The sequence below is a fragment of the Passer montanus genome, unplaced genomic scaffold, assembly GCF_014805655.1.
Source record: "Passer montanus isolate IOZ18808 unplaced genomic scaffold, ASM1480565v1 scaffold161, whole genome shotgun sequence".
NCBI lineage: Eukaryota > Metazoa > Chordata > Aves > Passeriformes > Passeridae > Passer > Passer montanus.
Window position 1 is genome coordinate 575277 of NW_024363272.1, and position 26710 is coordinate 601986.

The 26710-nt window shown below is 61.8% G+C and overlaps 2 protein-coding genes across 5 annotated transcripts; one reads left to right on the top strand and one right to left on the bottom strand.

The window, feature by feature from the left end:
- The first annotated feature begins 35 nt into the window (after nucleotides 1–35).
- On the top strand, nucleotides 36–17405 carry FMNL3 (formin like 3). Its single transcript, XM_039703225.1, has 23 exons — nucleotides 36–287; nucleotides 2859–2942; nucleotides 3027–3107; nucleotides 3212–3288; nucleotides 4351–4434; nucleotides 5189–5341; nucleotides 6061–6169; nucleotides 6248–6324; nucleotides 6408–6501; nucleotides 7149–7223; nucleotides 7304–7414; nucleotides 7490–7639; nucleotides 7885–7986; nucleotides 8068–8311; nucleotides 8455–8523; nucleotides 9330–9454; nucleotides 11631–11833; nucleotides 14807–15041; nucleotides 15121–15189; nucleotides 15315–15395; nucleotides 15477–15606; nucleotides 16835–17215; nucleotides 17314–17405. Exons 1-23 carry the CDS (start codon nucleotides 141–143, stop codon nucleotides 17403–17405), a joined length of 2973 nt encoding a protein of 990 aa, XP_039559159.1. The 5' UTR covers nucleotides 36–140.
- A 4894-nt stretch (nucleotides 17406–22299) lies between these two features.
- ATG101 (autophagy related 101) lies at nucleotides 22300–25855 on the bottom strand. Of its 4 annotated transcripts, none has more exons than XM_039703274.1 (3): nucleotides 25510–25855; nucleotides 23654–23939; nucleotides 22300–23138 (listed from the first exon to the last, which is right to left on the bottom strand). In XM_039703274.1, exons 1-3 carry the CDS (start codon nucleotides 25554–25556, stop codon nucleotides 22734–22736), a joined length of 738 nt encoding a protein of 245 aa, XP_039559208.1. In that variant the 5' UTR covers nucleotides 25557–25855; the 3' UTR covers nucleotides 22300–22733. The 4 variants fall into 4 exon arrangements, with proteins under 4 accessions (XP_039559208.1, XP_039559207.1, XP_039559209.1 ...); XM_039703273.1 differs by having other exon boundaries at nucleotides 23654–23942; nucleotides 25510–25850; XM_039703275.1 differs by lacking the exon at nucleotides 25510–25855 and adding an exon at nucleotides 25340–25476 and having other exon boundaries at nucleotides 23654–23942.
- Nucleotides 25856–26710: the final 855 nt, after the last annotated feature.

Consider the following 26710-nt stretch of genomic DNA (forward strand, 5'->3'; position numbering starts at 1 on the left):
GGGCGGGCAGCGCTGGGGCGGGACCGGGCGGGACCGGGCGGGACCGGGCGGGGCGGGACCGGGCGGGACCGGGAGGCGGCGGCAGCGCCGGACACGACGGGCTGAACCTCCCCCACCGCCCCCCGGTGCCTGGGCCGGGGATGGGGAACGTGGAGAGCGCGGACGGGGAGGCGCTGCCCCGGGGCCCGGGATCACCGGCGGCCCCGGGGGGAGCCGGACTGTTCGCCCCGGGCAAGATGCCGATGCCGGAGCCGTGCGAGCTGGAGGAGCGCTTCGCCCTGGTGCTGGTGAGAGGCCGACCCCCGCCCCGCTGCCCTGTTCCCGGTGCTCGCCCTCCCGTTCCCGGTGTGCCCCCGGTGCGCTTCGCCTGTTCGCTCCGCCGGTGTTCCCGCTGAGCCCCTCCCGGTTCATCCCTTCCCGCGACTCCTCCCGATGCGCTCTCCCGGACCAGTTGGCGGGCACCGGGCACCGCCGGGACGGCACCGCCGCCCGGGGCCGCCAGGGGCGGGCGGGGAGCGCCGGTGCCCGCGGGGATGGGCAGGGGCCGCGGGGCCGCGGGGAACACCCCAGCCGGGACAGCCCCGGGGGTGACGCCACTCCCGGTGCCACCGCGAGGCCCGGGGACTTTGCAAGCCGGGAAAGTCCGGTCGGGGCAGCGCGGGGCTGGGATTCCCCGCTGGCTGCGGGGGTTCCCGGTTTCCCGGTGGATGAAGTGGCTCCCGGTGGGCGCGGGTGCCCCGCTCGGGTCCCCGCTGCGCTGTCACAGCCGGGGCGGTGGCCGCCCTGGTGCCACCGCGGCCCCGGGACGTGGCTCGGCAGTGCCCACCGCGACCGCCAACACCGCGGAGGCGTCCCACGGGCGCTCGGGTGGCCCACGAGCCGTCCCGGTGGCCCCGATTTGCTTTGGGTGGGGGTGACACCGCCAGGACACCATGGCTGGGTGACACCGGTGCCCCCCGGCCCCCGCCACCGGCCCCGCCATCCCGGTGGGAGCCGCCGCCAGCGGAAGCCGCAGGCGGGCAGGAAATGCCGAGTGCGGTCCCACGGGGCTCGGGAAGCCGAGATCGGGGGCACCGGGGGGCACCGGGGGGCACCGGCAGCCCCGGCGTGGGCGCGTCCCGCCGGTAACGAGCGGCTCCCGCCGGCGGCGCTGCCCGTCCCGCATCCCACGCGGGGCCTGTGGCGGGGGGGACACGTCCCGGGAGGCGACACCGCTACCGGGGGGGGGTCACTCGGCAGGGCGGTGACACCTGCCTCCCCCAAAACGTCCCCGCGGCCGTCGGCAGCGCCCGGTGCCGTCCCGGCTGCTGCCGGGGGCGGAAAAGATTCCAACATGTGATGGAGGTCCGGGGGCGAGGATCCGGCCCGCAGCCCCCCGGCCCAGCCCCGGGCCGCATTCCAGCCCCGGTGCCGCCGTTCCCGGGTGGGATTGAAGGCCGGGATCGCCGTGCGGGCTCCCGGTGGGGCGGACGGCGGAGGAAGTGCCCGGCCGGGAGCGGCCGCGCTCCCACCACAAAGGCAGGAAACGGAGCGGCGGGAACGCCGGGACGGCGGCCGAGCTTCAAAGCCCCCCGCGGGCGCCCCTCGCCCCCAGCCGGGGTCTCTGCGCGTCCTTTCCGCCTCCGTTCCCGGGGAGACCCGGGATTTTACTGCTGCCCGAGGGGGAACATCCCAGCCCCCCGGGGAGGGCACGGTGCCACCCTGGGGTGGCAGTTTTGGTGGCACCGTGCCGGTGTCAGCCCCGTGGGGACCTGCGGGACGCCTCGGCCGGGCTCTGTCCCGGTTTCCCGTGGGATCGGGAGGAGCAGGGGAGGGCACGGAGGGGTGGAGCAGCCGTGGTGACGGCTCCTGGTAACGGGGCTACCCCGAGCTGCGTCACTCGGGTGGCATCTCCCGCCAGGGTGGCATCTGCCCACCAGCGTGGCATCGTGAGCTGGGCTGGCAGCGCCCACCAGGGTGACATGGCCCAGTGTGATGGCATCTCCCACCAGGGTGACATCACCCAGAGCAATGGCATTTCCCACCAGGGTGACATCGCCCACATGGGCTGGCATCTCTCCCTGGGGTGGCATTGCCCACCAGGGCAGTCCCAGGCTCTCTGGCATCACTGCTGCCCGCTGTGGCACCCCATTTGTCCTGTGCCACATCCCATATTGAGGATCTTGGGGTCTTCCCAGTGACCCTGGGCCAGCACCAGAGCCTGGCGTTGTGCCCAGTGTCCCAGTGAGCAGCCACTGGTGCCAGGCCTTGTGCCCGGTGTCCCAGTGAGCAGCCACCAGTGCCAGGCCTTGTGCCTGGTGTCCTGGGGACTGGCACTGGTGCCTGGTGCTGTTCTGGTGTCCTGGGCAGCTGGCACCGCTGCCTGTCCCCCTGCCCGGTGTCCTGGGGAGCCTGGCACTGGTGCCTGGTGCTGTTCTGGTGTCCTGGGCAGCGGCACCAGTGCCTGTCCCCCTGCCTGGTGTCCTGGGGAGCTGGCACCAGTGCCTGGTCCTGTTCTGGTGTCCTGGGGAGCTGGCACCGCTGCCTGGCCTGGTGCCAGGTCGGGAGCGGAGGCTGCGGTTGTGGCACGGAAGCGGGTGCAGACAGGAAGGATGCGTCAGGGACGGGCAGATTTGGTGCCGCTGGTGGTTGGCACGTGTCCCCAGTGGCACTGTTGTCCCTGTGCCACATCTGTGCCTGCTGGTGCCTCCCGGTGCCAGGGCCTCTGGCTATGTCACGGGTCAGGGTGCCCTTAGAGGGGACCCTGTCTGGGCTGTGGGTGCTTTTTGGGGTCATCCAGGCTGTGCCATGGGTGTCGGTGCCCCTTGGGGGGCACTGTCCCCGTGTCCCTCAGGGTGACACCCCCGCTGTGTCCCCAGAGCTCCATGAACCTGCCCCCGGACAAGGCTCGGCTGCTGCGCCAGTACGACAACGAGAAGAAGTGGGACCTCATCTGTGACCAGGTGGGGCTGGGTGGCCCACGGGGGTCCTGGGGAGGAGACAGTGCTGCTGTCCCCGTGTCACCAACAGCCTCCTGTCCCCCCCAGGAGCGGTTCCAGGTGAAGAGCCCACCCCACGCCTACATCCAGAAGCTGCGCAGCTTCCTGGAGCCGGGTGTCACACGGAAGGTGAGGGGCTGGGGGCTTTGGGGGAGCCCTGGGGGGGCTTTGGGGGAGCCTTGAGGGGTTTTGGGGAATCTGCAGGGCACGGCTCAGCCTTGCTCTGCCCCCAGAAGTTCAGGAGGAGGGTGCAGGAGTCCACCAAGGTGCTGCGGGAGCTGGAGATCAGCCTGAGGACAAACCACATCGGGTGAGTGGGGGGTCCCGGGGAGGGGCTGGGGGGTAGGGGCTGGGGGTCCGGGGGAGGGATTGTGGGGTCCCAGGGAGGGATTGTGGGGTCCCGGGGAGGGATTGTGGGGTCCCGGAGAGGGGCTGGGGGGTCCAGGCTGGGGGTGCAGGGCCGTGGAGTGGGGTGCAGCGTTCCGGATGGCGCTCGGGGTCCCGGGGGGACGGCGGGGCGCTGTCACCAGCCCCGCACAGCTGCAGGGGAAGCCGGAGGCGCTGCAGGAACTGGGCCGGTTCCTGCCCCGGCCCGCGGGCAGGTCCCGGGGGCGGATGCCGGGGCGGATGGGCCGGCGATGACGCCCTGAACGAGGCAGCGTGGCCAGATCCCGGCCGGCTCCTCCCGACAGACCGGAGGGCTCGGTCGGCACCGTCCCCGAGCCGGTGACACCGCGACCCGCCCCGGGATGCCCCGGAGCCGCGCGGGGCTGGGGGGGTCGGACGGGACGGAGCCATCCCGGGGGTGTTGGGGACATCAGCGGCGGGTTCCCGGTGGCACAGTCGTGCCCGGGGCGGCTCGTGCACGTGCCGGCTGTTCCCCGCCGCCGGCCCCGCTCGTCCCTGCCCACGGACCCAAAATAGCAGCAGCCGGAGACAGGAAACGGGCTGGGGCGAGGGGCTGGCGGCGGCAGGAAAGGGGCGGCCGCTGCCCCCGTGGCTCCCTGACGCACGGCCGTGGGCTGGCCTGGGGACCCCCGGTGCTGCCGGGTGCGTCCCCCACCCCGTGTACCCCAACAGGCAGCACCTCACAAAGCCCCTCCCAAGGCTCGGGGCGTCCCCGCGAGGTTCGCAGGGCGGGGATGGGGGTGCAGCCCCAGCCCCAAGCCCCGTTTGCCGCCCGCACCGAGCGCTCCCTGCGCTGCTCCGATAACCCCGCGCTGCCGCTGGCACCGCTGATAGCGGAGGGGCTGCGCCCAGCGCGGCAGTGCCCCGACGGTCCCTGTGCCAGGATAGGGCGCTCCGTGTTGGAGGGGGGTGTGTGGGGGGACCCCCGGCTCCTGCGGGCTCTGATGGGTACCTGGTGCCGTAGGTGGGTGCGGGAGTTCCTCAATGATGAGAACAAGGGGCTGGACGTGCTGGTGAACTACCTGTCCTTCGCGCAGTGCGCCGTCATGTGAGTGGGGCCGGGGGTCCCTGGGTGAGGGGGGGTCCAGGGAGTCCTTGGGGAGCGTGGAAGTTGCTGGTGGCTGTGGCAGCTCCCTGCTGCCGGCGGCTGATACTGCTCGGTGCCTTATCGTCCCTGCGGCAGGGAGGGACAGTGTGCATCGCGCTCCCCAGGGATGTGGGACTCAGACCCTCCCCGCCTGCTCTGGGAATTCCAGAGCCACGCTCGTGCCTCTCCCCACCCCGCAACCCCCCAGTGGCCACCTGCCTCGGTGCTTGCATCTGTGCTGGAGCCCTGTGCCCCCTGCCAGAGCCGTGTGCCCCCTGCCAGAGCAGCGTGCCCCCTGCCAGAGCAGCGTGCCCCCTGCCACAGCCGTGTGCCCGCCGCCAGAGCCCTGTGCCCCCCACCAGAGCCCTGTGGCCCCTGCCAGAGCCGTGTATCCCCTGCCAGAGCCCTGTGCCCCCCACCAGAGCAGTGTGCCCCCTGCCAGAGGCGCGTGACCCCTGCCAGAGCCGTGTGCCCCCTCCCACGGCCGTGTGCCCCCCAGAGCTGTGCCCCCCTGCCAGAGCCGTGTGCCCCCTGCCAGAGCCGCGTGACGCCCGCCAGAGCCCTGTGCCCCCTGCCAGAGCCGTGTGCCCCCCCCAGAGCTGTGCCCCCCTGCCAGAGCCGTGTGCCCCCTGCCAGAGCAGCATGCCCCTCGCCAGAGCCCTGTGCTCCCCGCCAAATCAGTGTGCCCCCCGCTGCCCGCGTGTCCCCCCACCAGGTTGGATTTTGAGGGCCTGGAAGGCAGCGAGGATGGCGCACTGGAGAAGCTGCGCTCCTGGAGCAGGTCCATCGAGGATCTGCAGCACCCCAGCGCCCTGCCCGCCCCCTTCACCAGCAGCCTGGCCCGCTCTGCCCGCCAGACCGCCCTACGGTACGTGCCCGGGGGGATGTCCCAGCCTGGGGGGACATCCTGCCATGGGGGTACGTCCTGCTGCAGGGCTCTGGCTGGCCACGGTGCTGCTGCTTGCTGCGTGCTGTGTGCCAGCGTGCCATGGTGTGTGCCATGTGCCATGGTGTGTGCCGTGCCAAGCGCTGTCCTGCCGTGGCTTGTGCCATCGTGCCCGGTGCCACTCGCCGCCCTGTCCCATCACCTGCATGGCACAAATGCCGTGCCTGGAGCTCAGGCTGTGCCACGGTACATGCCATGTGTGCCACGTGTGCCACGTCTGCCTCATGTGCCGTGCTGGCCCGTGCAGCCCTGGCACTGCCATCGCTGCCTCGCCGCTGCCACCCTGCCTGTCCTCTGCCCCCGCGGCTCCGCTCACCCTGCTCTGCCTCTGCCCCCGCGCCCCGGGGTAATGCACCCCGTTTCTGCTTCCAGGGCCGGGGTGCCCCTCTCTGGCTGTGCTCTCTCTCTCTCTGCTCCGTGCCCACCTCGCCGCCCGGGTAAGTACCGGCTGTCACCGTGTCACCGTGGCTTTGCTCCGCCTCTGCACGCTCTGTCCCTGTCGCCCTCTCTCTGCCTTTGCCCCTCCGAAATCCCGGCTGTCCCACGCTGTCCCCACGCTGTCCCCACGCTGTCCCTCCGTTCCCCCATGGGTGCAGCAGCAGCAGGTGACAGTCCCGCTCACTGTGTGCCCTGCCCTGCAGCTATGGCACGCTGCCCAGCCGCAGGGCGCTGAAGAACTCGCGCCTGGTGAGCCAGAAGGATGACGTCCACCTCTGCATCATGTGTCTCCGGGCCATCATGAACTACCAGGTACTGTCACCCCGCGGTGGGGACACCGCTGTCACCACTGCCACCACGGCTGACACTGTTTTTTCTCTGTGCCCGCAGTACGGCTTCAACCTGGTCATGTCTCACCCCCACGCTGTCAACGAGATCGCCCTGAGCCTCAACAACAAGAACCCGAGGTAAGGGAGGGTCTGGCAGGGTGGACAGGGGTCCTGGAGCTGGCAGGGGGTGACACTGATGGCGATGGTGGCACTGTGGCCAGGATGAAGGCGCTGGTGCTGGAGCTGCTGGCGGCTGTCTGCCTGGTGAGGGGCGGCCACGAGATCATCCTCGCGGCCTTCGACAACTTCAAGGAGGTACGAGGGGAGTGGGAGTGGGGCTGGGAGGGGGGAATGGGGGGAGACAGGACCAGGTTGGGATGGGGGAGGGGGCTAGACAGGACCAGGTTGGGATGGGGGAATGGAGAGAGAAAGGACCAGGCTGGGACGGAGGAATGGAGAGAGAAAGGACCAGATTAGAATGGGGGAATGGAGGGAGAAAGACCAGGTTGGGATGGGGGAATGGGGGGAGACAGGACCAGGTTGGGATGGGGGAATAGAGAGAGAAAGACCAGGTTGGGATGGGGTAATGGAGAGAGAAAGGACCAGGCCAGGATGGGGGAATGGGGGGAGACAGGACCAGATTGGGATGGGGAAATAGGGGCACCAGAATCAGGCTGGGACTGGGGAGCAGGACCCCGGGAATGGAGGAACTGGGGACCCCAGAAGCAATTTGGGGTGAGGGAAACCCCAAGAGAAGGCTGGGATGGGGGCACCAGGGTCCCCAGGACCAGGCTGGGAAAGGGAGTCTGGAGTGCAGGGGATGGAGGGATCAGGGAAGATGAGGAATGGGAGTCTGGGAGCACCAGGACCAGACTGGGATTAGGGAAGTGGAGTCCAGGAGAGGGGGGGAGGGTCAGTGGCTGGGGGGCCACGCCAGGTGAACCCCATTTCCTCCTGCTCAGGTGTGCAAGGAGAAACACCGCTTTGAGCGGCTGATGGAGTACTTCCGCAACGAGGACAGCAGCATCGACTTCATGGTGGGACACCCTGTCCTGGGCGAGGGGGAGGCTCTCTGGGGGGCCAGGAGGACTCCTGGTGACGCCAGCCCTGCCTGCAGGTGGCCTGCATGCAGTTCATCAACATCGTGGTGCACTCGGTGGAGGACATGAACTTCCGCGTCCATCTCCAGTACGAGTTCACCAAGCTGGGGCTGGAGGAGTTCCTGCAGGTACGGGGGGGTCGAGGGTCAGGGGAGCTGCGTTGGGGGGTCCCCCCATCCTTGACGCCGCCTTGATGCCCACAGAAGTCAAGGCACACGGAGAGCGAGAAGCTGCAGGTGCAGATCCAGGCGTACCTGGACAACGTCTTCGATGTTGGGGGCCTGCTGGAGGACGCCGAGACCAAAAATGTGGCCCTGGAGAAGGTGGAGGAGCTGGAGGAGCACCTGTCCCATGTATGTGAGCACAGGGGGTGTGGGCATGTCCCAAGGAGGTCAGTGTGACACCAGGGGTGTCCCTGAGCTGCTGTCACAGCCGTGTCCCTCTCCCCAGCTCACGGAGAAGCTGCTGGACCTGGAGAACGAGAACATCGTATGTGAGCACGGGGGGTGTGGGGATGTTCCTTGCTGGGTGCCAAGGAGGTCAGTGTGACACCAGGGGTGTCCCTGAGCTGCTGTCACAGCCGTGTCCCTCTCCCCAGCTCACGGAGAAGCTGCTGGACCTGGAGAACGAGAACATGATGCGGGTGGCGGAGCTGGAGAAGCAGCTGCTGCAGCGAGAGAAGGAGCTGGAGGTGGTCAAGGTGTGTTGAGAGGGGGCCGTGGGGGCTGTAGGGAGCGGGGAAGGGTCCCGATCCCCCCAGCCTGACGCTCGCTGTCCCCAGGAGACCTACGAGCACACGAGCCACCAGGTGCACACGCTGCGCAGGATGATCAAGGAGAAGGACGAGGCTTTCCGGCGGCACTACGGCTCCGAGCCGCCGCCGCTTCCCAGCGCCGAGCCGCCACCTCCGCAGCCCGAGCCCTCGGAGGAGACCCCGCGACCCCCGGCCCTGCCCCCCGTGGAAGCCGCGCCGCCCCCGCCTCCCCCACCGCCCCCTCTGCCGCCCCCCGCGCCCCCGCTCCCAGGTGAGGAGGGGAAGCCCCCGGGACCCCCAAAACCGGGGCGGGGTGTCCCCGGGGGTGGGAGGGCTCCAGACAGGGAGGTCCCCGCTCCCGAGGCTGGGTGGTCTCCAGAATTGGGGTCTCACCCCCCTCTGATGGCTCCACAGGGAAGTGTCCCCCGGCCCCGCCGCTGCCCGGGGCTTCGCCCTCCATCGCCCTCACCGTGGGGCTCTCAGGTACGTGGGGGTGAGGGGGGACCAGGGGATGGGGACAGGGGACAGCGAGGGTGTTGGGAATGTGGGGACAGGGAACAGGGGACAGGAGGGTGTGGGGACAATGGGGACAGCGAGGGTGTGGGGACAGTGGGGACAGGGACAGGGAGGGTGTGGGCGCTGTAAGGACAGGGAACAGGGAGGACATGGGCACTGGGGACAGGGACAGTGGGAACAAGGAGGATGTGGGGACCATGGGGACAGGGATGGTGTAGGGACAGTGAGGACAGAGACAGGGGACAGCGATGGTGTAGGGACTGTGTGGACAGGGACAGGGAGGGTGTGGGGACCATGGGGACAGGGTTGGTGTAGGGACTGTTTGGACAGGGACAGGGGACAGGAAGGATGTGGGGACCATGGGGACAGCGAAGGATGTGGGGACCATGGGGACAGGGATGGTGTAGGGACTGTGGGGACAGGGACAGGGGACAGGAATGGTGTAGGAACTGTAGGGACAAGGACAGGGGACTGGGAGGATGCGGGGACCATGGGGACAGGGATGGTGTAGGGACTGTAGGGACAGGGACAGGGGACTGCGAGGATGCGGGGACCATGGGGACAGGGAGGACAAACTGTGGGGACAGGGACAAGGGACAGGGAAGGGTTGCAGGCACCAGGGTGCTGGGGTTGCAATCCTCAAGGAACACCCGCTCAGGGACCCCAGCACGGGGACTGGGTGGCCCAGGGGTTGATGACACCAGGCTCAGGGTGGGCACAGGACACGTCCCCCTGCCCTGGGGGTGCTGAGCTGGCTCCCACCCCGCCGGCAGCCATCCGGATCAAGAAGCCCATCAAGACCAAGTTCCGGTTGCCCGTGTTCAACTGGACGGCGCTGAAGCCCAGCCAGATCAGCGGGACCGTGTTCAGCGAGCTGGACGACGAGAGGGTGCTGGAGGTGAGCCCAGGACCCCTCCGTGGCTGCATTTCTCTCCACAGAGAAAAGCCAGGCACAACTTCCCAAGGGTGTTTCTGGGATTCACATTCTCTGAACCTCAGAGAAAAAAAAAACAATTCTTGTCTCATTCGGGTGTTTCTGGGAGTCACATTCTCTGAACCTCAGAGAAAAAAAAAAATTCTTATCTCGGTTGCTGCTCCTCTTTGTTGTTCACAAGTGGAGTGCGTTGTGGAAGATTGTTTACCTGAAGGGAATTGGTAATTGGGGTCTGGTTACTTGATCAATTATTCTGGTCAATTTGATGAACTGAGCAGTTGAATCCAGGTGTGTGTGTTGGGACTTGGCTGACAGTCAGGAGATTCTGTGCAGTGGAGTTGAGTGCTTGGCAGATTCAGTTTAGATGTAGTAATATAGTATAGAATATACTGTAATTACTGTAACATATGTAATATAGTATAGAATATACTATAATATAGTATATTATAATATGTAATATAGTATAGAATATACTAATATATATAGTGTATAGTAATATAGCAATATAGTAATACAGTAATATAGTATAGAATAATATACTGTAATATAGCATAGAATATACTATAATATAGTGTATTGTAATATGTAATATAGTATAGTAATATAGTGTATAATATACCAGTATATATAGTATAGAATATAGCATAAAATATGGTATAATAGTAATATAGTATAGAATATACTGTAATTACTGTAACATACTGCAATATAGCATAGAATATACTATAATATATTATATTATAATATGTAATATAGTATAGAATATACTAATATATATAGTGTATAGTAATATAGTAATATAGTATAGAATAATATACTGTAATATGGTATAGAATATACTATAATATAGTATATTATAATATGTAATATAGTATAGAATATACTAATATATATAGTGTATAGTAATATAGCAATATAGTAATACAGTAATATAGTATAGAATAATATACTGTAATATAGCATAGAATATACTATAATATAGTGTATTGTAATATGTAATATAGTATAGTAATATAGTGTATAATATACCAGTATATATAGTATAGAATATAGCATAAAATATGGTATAATAGTAATATAGTATAGAATATACTATAATATAGTATATTATAATATATAATATAGTAATATAGTGTATAATATACAAATATATATAGTGTATAATAATATAGTAATATGGTATAGAATAATAAAGTATAAAATAATATAATTTAGTATAATAATAGTAATATAGCATATAATAATATAGTAATGGAGTATAGAATAATATAGTAATATAGTATAGAATAAAATAGTAATACACTAATACAGTATAGAATAATATACTGTAATATAGCATAGAATATACTATAATATAGTATATTATAATATATAACATAGTAATATAGTGTATAATATATGAATATATATAGTATACAATAATATAGTAATATGGTATAGAATAATAACATATAAAATAATATAATATAGTATAATAATAGTAATATAGTATAGAATAATATAGTAAAATAGTATATAATAATATCATAATATAGTGTAGAATAATATAGTAATATAGTATAGACTATAGTATAGAATATAGTATAATAGTAATATAGTAACAGAGTATAGAATAATATAGTATAATGATAATAATATAGCATAGAATATAGTATAATACAATATAATATAGAATAATACAGTATAATAATAGTAATATAGTATATAATATGGTATAATAGTAATAGTATAAAATAATATAATTTAGTATAATAATAGTAATATAGCATATAATAATATAGTAATGGAGTATAGAATAATATAGTAATATAGTATAGACTATAGTATAGAATATAGTATAATAGTAATATAGTAACAGAGTATAGAATAATATAGTATAATGATAATAATATAGCATAGAATATAGTATAATACAATATAATATAGAATAATACAGTATAATAATAGTAATATAGTATATAATATGGTATAATAGTAATATAGTAACATAGTAGAGAACAATACAGTATAACAAAGTAATTAATTAGCCTTCTGATACCATGGAGTCCTCCTCATCATTTCTCCCTGCCCCGGGGATGAATCCCTTACCCCTCCCCACGTGGGCACCCCCAGCCCCAATTCTGACCCCCTCATCCCCCAGGACCTGGACCTGGAGCGCTTCGAGGAGCTGTTCAAGACCAAGGCGCAGGGCCCGGCGCTGGACCTGGTGTGTGCCAAGAGCAAGGCGGCGCAGAAGGTGGCCACCAAGGTGACCCTGCTGGAGGCCAACCGTGCCAAGAACTTGGCCATCACCCTGCGCAAGGCCGGGCGCAGCGCCGACGAGATCTGCCGCGCCATCCACACGTACGGGCTGAGCTGGGGGGCAGAAATGGGGCAGGGAGGGCCAGGAACGGGGTGCAAGGGGGCTGGTTGGGGTGCAGAGGGGTTGGTTGGGGTGCAGAGGGGCCAGGAAAGGTGTAGAGGGGCCAGCTGGGATAGGGGACAGGTCTGGCTGAGGTTCTGGTGGCTCAGAGTGCAGGGGGCTCTGGATGAGGTGTGGGGGTTTCAGGCAGGGTACAGGGCCCCTGGTTGGGGTGCAGGAGGGACAGGCAGGGTTCAAGGGGGCTGATTGGGGTTCAAGGGGGCTGGTTGGGGTGCAAAGGGGTTGGTTGGGGTGTAGAGGGGCCAGCTGGGACAGGGGACAGGTCTGGCTGAGGTTCTGGTGGCTCAGAGTGCAGGGGCGCTTTCCTTTGCATGTTCCATGTCATTCTTTGTCATCCAAACCTTGTCTTGCACAGTGCTTGTGCACATCTGGTCATCCACACCTTGTCTTGCACAGTCCTTGTGCACAGCTGGTGACCCACACCTTGTTCTGCATGCTCCTCTTGCACTCCTGCTTTCCTTTGTGTGTTCCACGTCATTCTTCGTCGTCCACACCTTGCTCTATGCAGTTTTTGTGCAGACCTGCACATCCTTATCTTGATTTCCACACTCCTCGTGCACACCTGGTCATCCACATCTTGTCTTATGTGGTCCTTGTGCATACGTGGTCACCCACACACCTTGCTCTGCATGCTCCTCTTGCACTCCTGCTTTCCTCTGCATGCTCTGTGCCATTCTTTGTCATCCATACCTTGTCTTGCAAGCTCCTTGTGTTAGTCGTTCAGGGTGCAGGGGGTTCTGTATGGGGTGTGGGGGTTTCAGGCAGGGTTCAGGGCCCCTGGTTGGGGTGCAGGGGGGTTTGTTGGGGTCCAGAGGGTGCAGGAAGGGTGCAGCAGGCCTGGTTCTGTGCCATTCTTTGTCATCCATACCTTGTCTTGCAAGCTCCTTGTGCACACCTGGTCATCCAAACCTTGTCTTGCACAGTCCTTGTGCACATCTGGTCACCCAAACCTTGTCTTGCACAATCCTCATGCACATCTGGTTGTCCACACTTTGCTCTGCATGTTCCTCTTGCACTCCTGCTTTCCTCTACATGCTCTGTGTCATTCTTTGTCATCCACACCTTGCACTGCATGGTCTTGTGCACAGCTGGTCACCCACACCTTGCTCTGCCTGCTCCTTTTGCACTCCTGCTTTCTTTTGCATGTTCCATGTCATTCTTTGTCACCCACACCTTGTCTTGCATGGTTCTCATGCACAGCTGGTCACCCACATCTTGCTCTGCATGGTCTTGTGCACATCTGGTCATCCACACCTTCCTCTGCATGGTTCTCGTGCACAGCTGGTCATCCACACCTTGCTCTGCATGCTCCTCTTGCACTCCTGCTTTCCTCTGCATGCTTTGTGTCATTCTTTGTCATCCACACCTTGTCTTGCAAGCTCCTTGTGCACAGCTGGTCACCCACACCTTGTCTTGTATGGTTCTTGTGCACACCTGGTCACTCACACCTTGCCTTGCATGCTCCCTGTGCACATCTGGTTCTGCTCCTGGCTCTGCACACTTCTCGTGCACATCTGGTCACCCACACCTTGCTCTGCACACTTCCTCGTGCTCTCCTGCCCTGCTTTGCCCACACGTGATGCCCGCCATGCCTTGCCCTCCCCCTGTGCCGGACACTGCCCGTGCCTGACCACCGCTCCTGTGCCAGGACGCCTACAACACCGTGGTGCGGTATTTCGGCGAGAGCCCCAAGACCACCCCCCCGTCTGTCTTCTTCCCGGTCTTTGTCCGCTTCATCCACTCTTACAAGGTGAGGTGGAGCTGGGAGGGGGGCACCCTGCAGGTGAGTGGCACCATGGTGGGGGAAAGCTGACCCCCCCCCACCTGTGTGCCCCGGCAGGACGCGGAGCAGGAGAACGAGACACGGAAGAAGCAGGAGGAGGTGATGCGGGAGAAGCTGCTGGCACAGGAGGCTAAAAAGCAGGAGAAGGTTAGTGGAGGCTGGCACGGGGTGGGCTGGGGAGTAGGGGGCATGGAGGGGACCTCTGTGTCCCTAACCTGGACCCACTGTTCCTTCCTCACAGCGGAACAAGTGGCAGCAGCAGGAGCTGATCGCGGAGCTGCGGCGGCGCCAGGCCAAGGACCACCGGCCCATGTACGAGGGCAAGGATGGCACCATCGAGGACATCATCACCGGTACGGCCCCCTCAGCCCCTGGCCCCCTTTGGGATGCAAGGGGGCTGGTTGGGGTTCAGGGGGGCTGATTGGGGTTCAAGGGGGCTGGTTGGGGTGCAGAGGGGCCAGGAAAGGTGTAGAGGGGCCAGCTGGGATAGGGGACAGGTCTGGCTGAGGTTTTAGTCGTTCAGGGTGCAGGGGGTTCTGTAGGGGGTGTGGGGGTTTCAGGCAGGGTTCAGGGCCCCTGGTTGGGGTGCAGGGGGGTTTGTTGGGGTCCAGAGGGTGCAGGAAGGGTGCAGCAGGCCTGGTTGGGATGCAGGAAGGACAGGCAGGGTTCAAGAGGGCTGGCTGGGGTGTAGATGGCTTGGCTGGGGGGCAGGGTGGCTGCTTGGGCTTCAGGGGACCTAGGCAGAGCACAAGGGGGTCTTGGCAGAGGTGCAGCAGGAGTTGTTTGGGGTTCAGGGGGGCCAGGCGAGGTGCAGAGAGACTGTGTAGAATGCAGAGGGGCTTGTTGGGGTGCAGGGTCTGGCCAGGAGGAGGGGGATCAACAGGAGATCCAGGCAAGATGCAGAGGGACTTGTTGGGGTGCAGAGGACTTGGCTGGGGGGCACATGGTCGGACGGGGGCTCAGGAGCTCCAGACAGTGTACAGAGCTCCAGGCAGGGTGCAGGGGCTCTGTCTGTGGCTCCGGGTGCCCAAACAGGGAGCCAGGCTGGGATCCAGGCTTCCCAGACCGGGCACCGCTGGGAGCTGCTCCCCAACACTTCGGTGCGGGGCAGGTTTGACCTGGCGACGCTGCCGGTGGATTTTGTGGAGTGCCTGATGCGGTTCCTGCCCACGGAGGCGGAGGCCAAGGCGCTGCGGCAGTACGAGCGCGAGCGGAAGCCGCTGGAGGAGCTGGCGGACGAGGACAGGTTCATGCTGCAGTTCAGCAAGGTGGAGCGGCTGCCCCAGCGCATGGCCATCATGGCCTTCCTCGGCAACTTCGCCGAGAACATCCAGATGCTGACACCGGTACGGAGCTGGGGAGGGGGGCACCGGACCCCCTGCACCCCGAACCCCAGCTGAGCCCCCCTGTGCTGTCCCCCTGCAGCAGCTCAACGCCATCATCGCAGCCTCGGCCTCTGTTAAGTCGTCCCAGAAGCTGAAGCACATGTTGGAGGTGGGGATGTGGGGACAGGCTGGGTGAGGGTTCTTCACTCCAGCCTCACTGTAGCTGGGTGTGGGGGATCCTGTGGGGGTCTCGCTGCCTCCTGACCCTCCAATCCTGCTGCTTTGCCCCTGCAGATCATCTTGGCGCTGGGCAACTACATGAACAGCAGCAAACGCGGCGCAGTCTACGGCTTCAAACTGCAGAGCCTGGACCTGGTGGGCAGCCCCTCCCCAGCTCCCTGGGACCCCGAGGTTCCCATCCCACAGCCCTGACCCCCTCCCCAAATCCTCCTGCAGCTCCTGGACACCAAGTCAACAGACAGGAAGATGACATTGCTGCACTTCATCGCGCTGACGGTGCGGGAGAAGTACCCAGAGCTGGCGACCTTCTGGCAGGAGCTGCACTTCGTGGAGAAAGCTGCAGCAGGTGCCCCTCAACCTGTGCCCGTGGCCCCACCGCGCTGCCCCGGCCCCACACAGCCACTGACCCATCCCGTGTCCCTGCAGTGTCCCCCACATCTTGCTCTGCATGGTCTTGTGCACATCTGGTCATCCACACCTTCCTCTGCATGGTTCTCGTGCACAGCTGGTCATCCACACCTTGCTCTGCATGCTCCTCTTGCACTCCTGCTTTCCTCTGCATGCTTTGTGTCATTCTTTGTCATCCACACCTTGTCTTGCAAGCTCCTTGTGCACAGCTGGTCACCCACACCTTGTCTTGTATGGTTCTTGTGCACACCTGGTCACTCACACCTTGCCTTGCATGCTCCCTGTGCACATCTGGTTCTGCTCCTGGCTCTGCACACTTCTCGTGCACATCTGGTCACCCACACCTTGCTCTGCACACTTCCTCGTGCTCTCCTGCCCTGCTTTGCCCACACGTGATGCCCGCCATGCCTTGCCCTCCCCCTGTGCCGGACACTGCCCGTGCCTGACCACCGCTCCTGTGCCAGGACGCCTACAACACCGTGGTGCGGTATTTCGGCGAGAGCCCCAAGACCACCCCCCCGTCTGTCTTCTTCCCAGTCTTTGTCCGCTTCATCCACTCTTACAAGGTGAGGTGGAGCTGGGAGGGGGGCACCCTGCAGGTGAGTGGCACCATGGTGGGGGAAAGCTGACCCCCCCACCTGTGTGCCCCGGCAGGATGCGGAGCAGGAGAACGAGACACGGAAGAAGCAGGAGGAGGTGATGCGGGAGAAGCTGCTGGCACAGGAGGCTAAAAAGCAGGAGAAGGTTAGTGGAGGCTGGCACGGGGTGGGCTGGGGAGTAGGGGGCATGGAGGGGACCTCTGTGTCCCTAACCTGGACCCACTGTTCCTTCCTCACAGCGGAACAAGTGGCAGCAGCAGGAGCTGATCGCGGAGCTGCGGCGGCGCCAGGCCAAGGACCTGGGACCCCGAGGTTCCCATCCCACAGCCCTGACCCCCTCCCCAAATCCTCCTGCAGCTCCTGGACACCAAGTCAACAGACAGGAAGATGACATTGCTGCACTTCATCGCGCTGACGGTGCGGGAGAAGTACCCAGAGCTGGCGACCTTCTGGCAGGAGCTGCACTTCGTGGAGAAAGCTGCAGCAGGTGCCCCTCAACCTGTGCCCGTGGCCCCACCGCGCTGCCCCGGCCCCACACAGCCACTGACCCATCCCGTGTCCCTGCAGTGTCCCTGGAGAACGTGCTGCTGGACGTGAAGGAGCTGGGCCGGGGCATGGAGCTGCTGCGGCGGGAGTGCGGGCAGCACGAGAGCGCGGTGCTGCGCGGCTTCCTGGGCGGCAGCGAGGGGCAGCTCGAGCGGCTGCAGCGCGACGCGCGCACGGCCGAGGTGAGGGCTGCTCACACTCACAGCCGGCCTGGCACCGGCCACGGGCACACCTGCTCGGCCACGCCTTGCTCTGCAAACTCCTCGTGCACAGCTGGTCATCCAAAGCTTGTCTTGCATGGTTCTCGTGCACAGCTGGTCATCCAAAGTTTGTCGCGCCAGGCCAAGGACCACCGGCCCATGTACGAGGGCAAGGATGGCACCATCGAGGACATCATCACCGGTACGGCCCCCTCAGCCCCTGGCCCCCTGCCCTGGCCCTGCCAGCCACGGGGGCTGACGTGTCCCTGTCCCCCCCGTCCCCTGCCCGTCCCCCCGCAGCGCTGAAGAGCGTCCCCTTCACTGCCCGCACGGCCAAGCGGGGCTCCCGCTTCTTCTGCGACCCGTCCCACCACGACGAGTCCAGCTGTTAAGAGCCCAGGTACCACATGCATGCCTGGATCCCTCTGGATCCCACCTGGATCCCCCTGGGTTCCCCCTGACCCCGCATGCCCCCTTCTGCACGCCCCCTCCCTGCATGCTGTCACCCAGGGTGTCTGGTGTGCCCCAGGCCTTTGGATCGGGGCAGGATCGTAAATGCAAGGCTGGATCCCAGCACAGGATCCCAACACAGAGCTGGATTCCAGATCAGGATCCTAGTGCAAGGCTGGATCCCAGCACTGGACCTAGCATGGGATCCCAGTGCAAGGTTGGACCCCAGTGCAAGGCAGGATCCCAACACAGAGCTGGATCCCAGCACTGGATCCAGGCTCAGGATCCCAGTGCAAGGCTGGACCCCAGCACTGGATCCCAGTGCGAGGCTGGATTCCAGCACTGGACCCAGCATGGGATCCCAGTGCAAGGTTGGACCCCAGTGCAAGGCAGGATCCCAACACAGAGCTGGATCCCAGCACTGGATCCCAGCACAGAGCTGGATTCCAGCATAGCATCCCAGCACAGGATCCCAGCTCAGGATCCTGGTGCACAGCTGGATCCCAGCACAAAGCTGGATCCCAGTGCAAGGTGGGATCCCAGCACAGGATCCTGGTACAGGCCCCCTCCCTGCAATGCTGTCACCCAGGGTGTCTGGTGTGCCCCAGGCCTTTGGATCGGGGCAGGATCGTAAATGCAAGGCTGGATCCCAGCACAGGATCCCAACACAGAGCTGGATTCCAGATCAGGATCCTAGTGCAAGGCTGGATCCCAGCACAGGATCCCAACACAGAGCTAGATCACAGCACTGGATCCAGGCTCAGGATCCTAGTGCAAGGCTGGATCCCAGCACTGGACCCAGCATGGGATCCCAGTGCAAGGTTGGACCCCAGTGCAAGGCAGGATCCCAACACAGAGCTGGATCCCAGCACTGGATCCAGGCTCAGGATCCCAGTGCAAGGCTGGACCCCAGCACTGGATCCCAGTGCGAGGCTGGATTCCAGCACTGGACCCAGCATGGGATCCCAGTGCAAGGTTGGACCCCAGTGCAAGGCAGGATCCCAACACAGAGCTGGATCCCAGCACTGGATCCCAGCACAGAGCTGGATTCCAGCATAGCATCCCAGCACAGGATCCCAGCTCAGGATCCTGGTGCACAGCTGGATCCCAGCACAAAGCTGGATCCCAGTGCAAGGTGGGATCCCAGCACAGGATCCTGGTACAGAGCTGGATCCCAGTTCGAGGCTGGATCCCAGTACAGGATCCCAGCACAGGATCCCAGTGCAAGGCTGGATCCCAACACAGGATCCCAGTTCAAGACTGGATCCCAGCACAGGATCCTGGTGCAAGGCTGGATCCCAGCACAGGATCCCAGCATAAGGCTGGATCTGGGTGGAATGCCAGCTCCTGGCTCTGGATCCCAGTGAAATGTTTCTACCCAGCATGGAGTCCTGGCACAGGATCCCTGCCCTGGATCCTGGAGCAAGGCTGGATTCCAGCACAGCTCCTACTGCAATACTGGATCCCAGAGTGGGGTCACTGGATTCCAGGACAGGATCCCAGTGCACTGCTGGGTCTCAAGATGGGATCCCAGCACAGTACTGGATCCCAGAGTAGGGTCTTACTGCATCACTGGATCCCAGGACAGGATCCCAGTGCACTGCAGGATCTCAAGATGGGATCCCAGCACAGTACTGGATGCCAGGCTGGTATCCCAGTGCACCATGGGGTCCCAGGACAAGGTCCCAGTGCACCACTGGGTTCTGGGCCGGATCCCAGGGTGAAACTGGATCCCAAGGCAGGGTCCCAGTGCTAGACTGATGCCAGGGTATGGTCCCAGTGCCCTGCTGGAGCCCAGAGTGGGGATCCCAGTGCATTACTGGTTCCTAGGCCAGTGCCTGGAAGACACCCTGTGGTGCCTGTACTCTGGGGGGGTCACCTGAGCACCCCCTGAGGCCAGGCCAGGTGTCCCTGGCTCTGTCCCTGACTGTCTCTTCCATCCCACAGCCCGAAGGTGGATCCGCCTGTAGCCCAGCAAGGCAGAGGAGCCCGACCCGGGGGCAGGGGAGGACTGGGGCTGTCTCAGTCCCTCCTCACCCCCCTCTGCCCCCCAAGTGCCCAGCGAGGCTCCGTCCTGCCCTGACACCACGTGGAACAGGGCCAAAATGTCCCCGTGTCACCATCCTTACGGGTGACATCCCTGTGCCCGGGGAGACCCTGCACCCCCTGCCCACCCAAGGCAGAGGCCAAATCCCTCTGTGGTGGGGCCCCAGCATCAGGAGCTGACCCGTGGGGTGCTCCCTCCCCATCAGGGTCCCCTTGTCCCCGGGGGGCTCACTGCCTCAGAGCCCCCAGCCCCACTACAGGGACCAGAGGGACCCCTCCACCCCGCGCTCGACACTTTGACCACTGATGTGAACACTAAGTGCCAAAAAAAAAGGGACCAAAGCCAGGCTGGGGGGGCACCGGGAGAGGGGCAGGATGGTGCCCCCCACCCCAGGACCCCCCTGCCCTTCCCCCCACAGTGACTTTTTGTACATGTGAAATATATGGAGTCTTTTACATGGCCAGTGTCTGATTTGGGGGAACGTGGTGGGGGCACAGAGGCAGCCCAGGGGTTTGGGGACCCCCCCCAGGCTGTGGTCCTGTGGCTGGGGGGCAGGGAGGGGGCACAGAGATGTGCAGGGACCAGACATTTGGCAGAGTTTTGCAGTGCTGTTATTAAAACTGTGGGATTAAGGAGAGGCAGACCTGCTTTGGGGAGGAATTGAGAGCCCCCGCATCCCCAGCCCCACTCCAGTGTGGGGTGGTCCCAGTTCACCCCACTTTTGGACTGGGATTGGAGGCTGGGAAGGGACAGGAGGGGCAGGATGGGGCCAGGAGGGCAGAAAGGGCTCGTGGGGGTGGAATGTGGCCATGGGGGTGTGAGGGGCTGGGAAGGGCAGGATGCCACCACAGACCTTCAGCAGCAGCACGAGGTCCTGGCCTCCCTCGCTGAGCCCCACCAGCCCAGGGATTAGCCCTGAAACAGGGAATAAAAGTTTCCCCTAATCCTCTTGGGGGGATTACCAGCACTGCCACACCCAGGGTGGGATCTGGCCCAGCCTCAGCCCCCCCAGCACCGCCGCTGACCTGGGACCTTTTAATCCACCCACACGAGCCCCCTGCTCCGTCCTGGGGGACCCTTGGAGATGCTGTGGGCAAAGATGCTGCTGTCTGTCAGTCTGTCCGTCTGGCTTAGGCAAGTCCCAGCTGCCCTCAGTGACATCCAGCCACCCGAGTCCCCAGTGCTCAGGGCAGGATCCCAGTGCACATCCTGCTCTGCTCCTGAGGATCACTGGAGATGCTGCAGGCAAGGATGCTGCTGCCCGGCCATGTCCATCCGTGTTGATCCATGTCCATCTGTCCACCCACTGGGCTCACTGCTCAGTCCCTCGGTGACATCCACTCACACAAGCCCCGCGCCGTTCCACACCTTCAGAGGTGCTACAGGCAAGGACACTGCTGTCCGTCCACACCCAGCCGTCCATCTGTCCATCCACACCCAGCCGTGCCCGGCTGTCCATCTGTCCATCCGTCCATCTGTCCATCCACTGGGCTCACTGCTCAGTCCCTCGGTGACATCCACCCACACAAGCCCCCAGGTTGTCCCACACCTTCAGAGGTGCTACAGGCAAGGACACTGCTGTCCGTCCACACCCAGCCGTCCATCTGTCCATCCACACCCAGCCGTGCCCGGCTGTCCATCTGTCCATCTGTCCGTCCGTGAGGCTCCAGCTGGTCCCTACGTGCCCTCGGTGCCGCCGTCGGGCTCGGACAGGCGCCGCTCCCCCTGCGCCGCGGGCGCTGCCAGGCTCTCAGCCTGCAGCAGCAGGTTGCAGCCGAGGAAGAGGATGGCGAAGGTGACGGCGAGGCAGAGCACCAGCACCACGGCGATCTGGGCAGCCTCGCTCACCCCCGTGTCCTCGCGGGTGGCGTTCATGTCCCCCTCCTCCTCCTCGTCCTCGTCTTCCTCCCGGGAGCCAAGTGTGGCGGTGACAGACGGGAGGGTTTAAGTGATGTCAAGGACTGTCTTATCCTCCCTCCACGGCCCCCTCACGCTCCCTGGAGCTGGGTGCCCCCCCCCGGCAAGGGGCAGCAGCTTTGCTCCGCCCTAGAGCCCCCCTGGAGGGGTGCAGAGTCCTGCAAGGAAGGGGGTGTCACCCCAGCCCCCTCCCGAGGTGCCTTGGGGGGCAGTTGGGGCTCCCCATTCTGCCTGTCCCCACTGCAGCCACTCAGCCCCACAGCTCAGGGGACCCCCAGCTCAGCTCCACAGCACTGGGGTGCAATGGGGACCCCCCCCAGCTCAGCCCCATGGTGTGAGGAAGCTATGGGGACCCCCAGCTCAGCTCCACAGCTTAGGGGTGCGGTGCAGAGTCCTGCAAGGAAGGGGGTGTCACCCCAGCCCCCTCCCGAGGTGCCTTGGGGGGCAGCTGGGGCTCCCCATTCTGCCTGTCCCCACTGCAGCCACTCAGCTCCACAGCACTGGGGTGCAATGGGGACATGGCTCAGGGGACCCCCAGCTCAGCTCCACAGCACTGGGGTGCAATGGGGACCCCCCCCAGCTCAGCCCCATGGTGTGAGCGAGCTATGGGGACCCCCAGCTCAGCTCCACAGCTTAGGGGTGCAATGGGGACCCCCCCCAGCTCAGTCCCATGGTGTGAGTGTGCCATGGGGACCCCCAGCTCACCTCCATTACACCGGGGTCCCACAGCTCAGCTCCACAGCTCAGGGGTGCCATGGGGACCCCCCAGCTCAGCCCCTTGGTTTTGGATGTGATCAGGACCACCAGCTCAGCCTCAGCATCCACTGCCCCCTCCCATGGCCCCCACAGCCAGGACGTGACCAGGCTCCATATGAAAGCAGAAACTCTTTATTTTTGGGGCAGCTCTGGCCCCCCAGGGACAGCAGTGACACTGGGGACAGGTGGTGATAAGGGACAAGGCCAGCACTGGCTGTGTGGCACCAAGTGTGCTGCAGAGGGGTGGGGTGGGGTGCCACCCTGACCCCCAGCACCCTCTGCCAGGCCCCTGCTCCACTCAGGGCTGGTGCCACACGTGCCCTGAGGACTCACCCCGGTCATCAGCCAGGCCGGAGCCACTGAGCCAGTTCTCCAGGATGGACAAAACCCCACGGCACAAACCAAGGAGCAGCAACCTCCAAATTACAGGCTAGGCCAAGCCAAGCTCCTCCCAGAGGCTTTCTGCAGGTGAAGAAGGAGGGGATCCAAGCAGAGTCACTGGCCCAAAAATGCCACGGCCCACGGTGACCCTGCCTGGGTGACACCAGCCCTACAGCGCCAGCGTGTCCTTGATGAGGCGGCGCATGGTGGTGGTGACCGAGGTGCCCAGGGAGTCCGTGATCTGGTAGGAGATCTTGTACAGGTAGGGCTGCACGTCCTTCAGGCTGGTGTCAAAGACGTTGTCCACCTCGGACTGGGTGGGCATCTTGGGCAGGTACTCGTGGCGGTTCATCACCTCCACGATGTTGATGATCTTCTCACAGAGCTTCTCCCCCACCTTCTCGCGGCAGATCTGCCGCTCCTGCTCGTTGGCCAGGTTCACCACGTTCACCTTGATGGTCCACAGCTCCCAGGGGATGCACTCGTCCGAGAAGGGCCACCGGGATTTCTTCTTCTGGTAGAACTCCAGGGAGATCTGCCCCATGCCGTCGGAGCCGGAGCCGCGCAGCGCGTCCTGCAGGACAGCACGGGCTTCATGGGGGAACAGGCACTGAGCACATCCCACATCCCACTGGGTTCTACAGCACCACAGAGTATCCTCAGCTGGAAGAGACCCCCAAGGATCATCCAGGCAAACTCCTGGCCCTGCACAGGACACCCCAGCAATGCCACCACTGAGAGCGGTGTCCAAATACTCCCTGAGCTCTGGCAGCCTCGGGACCATGACCACATCCTGGGGAGCTGTTCCACTGCCAATCACCCTCTGGGGGAAGGAGCTTTTCTCAATATCCAGCCTACCTCTTCCCTGCCACAGCCCTATCCATTTCCTCAGTCCTGTCACTGTCCCAAGGAGCAAAGACTGGAGCTGTCTTAGGGACAAAGCTGAGTCTCGTCTCAGTGTCCTCCAGCTAACAGACCTAATGCCCTCATCTGCTCCTTTTAACCCACCCACACGATCCCCCTGCTCCATCCTGGGGGACCCTTGGAGACGTGTGCCTTCCCTTTAATGCCTTTTATGCTCCCCCTGACCTTGAACTCCCCGACAGCCTTGCGGAGGGCCCGGTCGAGCTCCTCGGAGGAGACGCGCACGTAGGCGAAGTCGATGAAGTCGCAGTCCACGTCCTGCGTGCCCACGGTGCCGATGGAGTAGGTGCCCTCCTTCTTGTAGTGGAACTTGCCGGTGCTGCGGTGCAGCAGGACGGTGTGCAGCACGGCCAGCATGGCCTCCTCCACCTGCCTGCCCTCCACCGACACCTCCAGCACCTCGGCGCGGCAGTTCATGGCAGGGCCGGCGCTGGCGGGGCCACAGCAGCGGCTGCTGAGGGGACACGAGGGTGGGACGGGGGTGTTGGTGGCAGCCAGGCTTGGGTGACAGCCCCTCTGCCACCCCCATGTAGGCTGGAGTCCTGGTACCCCACAGGGACCCACCCAGGTGTCCTGATTTGAGTCACCCACATGCCACAAGGACCCAGGCACCCTTGGTATAGATCCCCCCCATAGCCCCACAGAGACCAAATGTCCTGATTTGAGTCCCCCACATGCCAAAAGGATCCAGGCACCTTTGCTATAGACCCCCCGTAACCCCCACAGAGACCAAATGTCCTGATTTGAGTCCCCCACATGCCACAAGAATCCAGACATCCTTGCTGTAGACCACCCCCAAAGCCCAACAGAGACCCAGATGTCCTGATCTGAGTCCCCCACATGCTACAAGGATCCAGACACCCTCAGTATAGACCCCCCCACAGCCTCACAGTGACCCAGATGTCCTGATTTGAGTGCCCCACATGCCAGAAGGACCCAGGCACCCTTGGTATAGATCCCCCATAGCCTTACAGAGACCCAGATGTCCTGATTTGAGTGCCCCACATGCCAGAAGGACCCAGGCACCCTTGGTATAGATCCCCCCCATAGCCCCACAGAGACCAAATGTCCTGATTTGAGTGCCCCACATGCCAAGAATCCAGACACTCTCAGTATAGATCCCCCATAGCCTCACAGTAACCCAGATATCCTGATTTGAGTCCCCCACATGCCACAAGAATCCAGACACTCTCAGTATAGATCCCCCATAGCCTTACAGAGACCCAGATGTCCTGATTTGAGTGCCCCACATGCCAGAAGGACCCAGGCACCCTTGCTATAGACCCCCCCATAGCCTCACAGTAACCCAGATATCCTGATTTGAGTGCCCCACATGCCACAAGAATCCAGACACTCTCAGTATAGATGCCCCATAGCCTCACAGAGATGGGGTTGGTTGAAATCCCTCACATCCCACAGACACGGGCCCTCCCCCACACCTCGCAGAAGCTCAGGGGGTTCAGGACTGGGTGCCCCAAAGGGATTCAGGTGTCCCAGGATGGGTGAGACCCCTCCACAGTGACCCAAATATCCCGGTCACTGTCCCAGTGTGGGCCCCGTGGTCCCAGTACCCCCCTCAATATCCCACAGGGACCCAAATGTCCTGGCTTGAGCCTCTAACAACCCAGAGAAACCTGAGCTGGTGCCCTCACCCCCCAGCCGCCAGCACTCAGGGACGCCAGGAGTCCTGCTACGGGCTCCGCAACACCCCAGAGCGGCAAATGCCCTGGTCAGGTCCCCTCAGGGATCCAACACCCCTGAGGGACCCGGCTGTCCCGCTAGGGGCCCACCCCCACCCCACAGGGCCCCCAAAAACACCGCACAGGTCCGGACGTCCCGGCCCGAGCCCACCTCGCTCTCCCACGGGGCGCCTCAGGATCCCTCCAGGCTCGAGACTCCAGATCCCCCTCGGCCCCTGGGCCCCCTCAGCCCCGGCCCCGGATCCTCCTCGGTCCCTGGTTCCCCCCAGCCCCGGCCCCGGACCCCCCTCAGCCCCGGTGCCGGCCCCAGTCCGCACTCACCGCCCGGGCCCGACCATCTGACGGCACGGAGGAGGGAAGTGGATCATCCCACCTGCGCGGGGGGTTCAGGACACACCACCGGCCACCCTAGCGGCTATTCCGGCCATGACCACTGTGTTTCATCACTCTGAACTTGATTCCGTTATCATTTTGCCTCTTCGGTGCCGTTCCCGGCCGCGCAGTGCCACTGAGGGTGGATTCGCCGTTCCGAGTCCGTGGATTCCCCTCTTCCCTACTTGGTTGGTTCCAAAGCATCATAGAGCTGCAGCGCCGCAGCCCAGAGCGGCTCAGAGGGTGCATTGCGCCCCCTGTGCTGGAGGCTCCGCGGCGGTACTGCAGCTGTCCCCCGCTGACCCCGGCGGGGACACGGCGACAACGGGGGGACACGCCTGGGGACACGGGACACAGCGGCACGGACCCGTGGGGACCGCAGGGGCACGGGGGACACCTGGATATGAAGGGACACAAGGAGCAGGGCCGTGGGGAAATAAAGAAGAGGGGACACAGGGACAGATGGACACAAGGGACAGCGTGACACAGGGATATGGGGACACTGGGGATAAAGGGACATGAAGACTAGGGGGACAAAGGGATATGGGGATAGGGATGGAGATGGGAGACGCCTGGATATGGGGACACGGGCACAGGGGACCAGGGACGTGGGGACTTGGGGGACGCAGGAACAGGGGATGGATGGACATGGGGACACAGGGAACGGGGACATGGGCGTTTGGGGCACTGATCGGCCACGCTGCCATGGGGACACACGGCGTGGTGCCCGTCGCAGCTGGAATGGCGGCGTGTCACCGTGCGGTGAGCCGGGCACACACCGACACAGCCGCGGGACCACCGGCGTGGCCGGAGCTGCCCACGGAGCTGCTTTTCCTCAGCCCTGCCGGTACCGTGCCCGTCCCTCCTGCAGCAGCCCGTGCCGAGGGAACGGGGACAGCGACGGGGACAAGGTGGCAGAGGGCAGCCCTGAGCTGTGGGAGGGGACAGCGCCGTGCCAGTGCCAACCCCGTGCCCACCGTGCCCGCTGTGCCCAGCTCCGCTGTTCCCCGCCCCGATTCCCGTTCGCGGCCCCGCCGTGCGTCAGCGCTGTCCCCGCGGCGGGGGCGGCGCGGGGGGGACAGAGGGACCCTTGTTGTGTGTCACCGCAGCGCCCCCGGGCCCGCGCCTCAATGTGGCCCTTGTTCCGGTG

What these genes read in the sequence shown, in the direction of transcription:
- FMNL3 (XM_039703225.1), top strand. Translation starts at nt 141, where the DNA reads ATGGGGAACGTGGAGAGCGCGGACGGGGAGGCGCTGCCCCGGGGCCCG. An exon ending in AGCCGGGTGTCACACGGAAG is followed by an intron (nt 3,108 to 3,211) that starts GTGAGGGGCTGG and finishes CTCTGCCCCCAG; the next exon opens with AAGTTCAGGAGGAGGGTGCA. An exon ending in ACATCCAGATGCTGACACCG is followed by an intron (nt 15,042 to 15,120) that starts GTACGGAGCTGG and finishes GTCCCCCTGCAG; the next exon opens with CAGCTCAACGCCATCATCGC.
- ATG101 (XM_039703273.1), bottom strand. Translation starts at nt 25,556, where the DNA reads ATGATCCACTTCCCTCCTCCGTGCCGTCAGATGGTCGGGCCCGGGCG. An exon ending in CAGATGGTCGGGCCCGGGCG is followed by an intron (nt 23,943 to 25,509) that starts GTGAGTGCGGAC and finishes GTGTCCCCTCAG; the next exon opens with CAGCCGCTGCTGTGGCCCCG. An exon ending in AGGCTGTCGGGGAGTTCAAG is followed by an intron (nt 23,139 to 23,653) that starts GTCAGGGGGAGC and finishes GCTGTCCTGCAG; the next exon opens with GACGCGCTGCGCGGCTCCGG.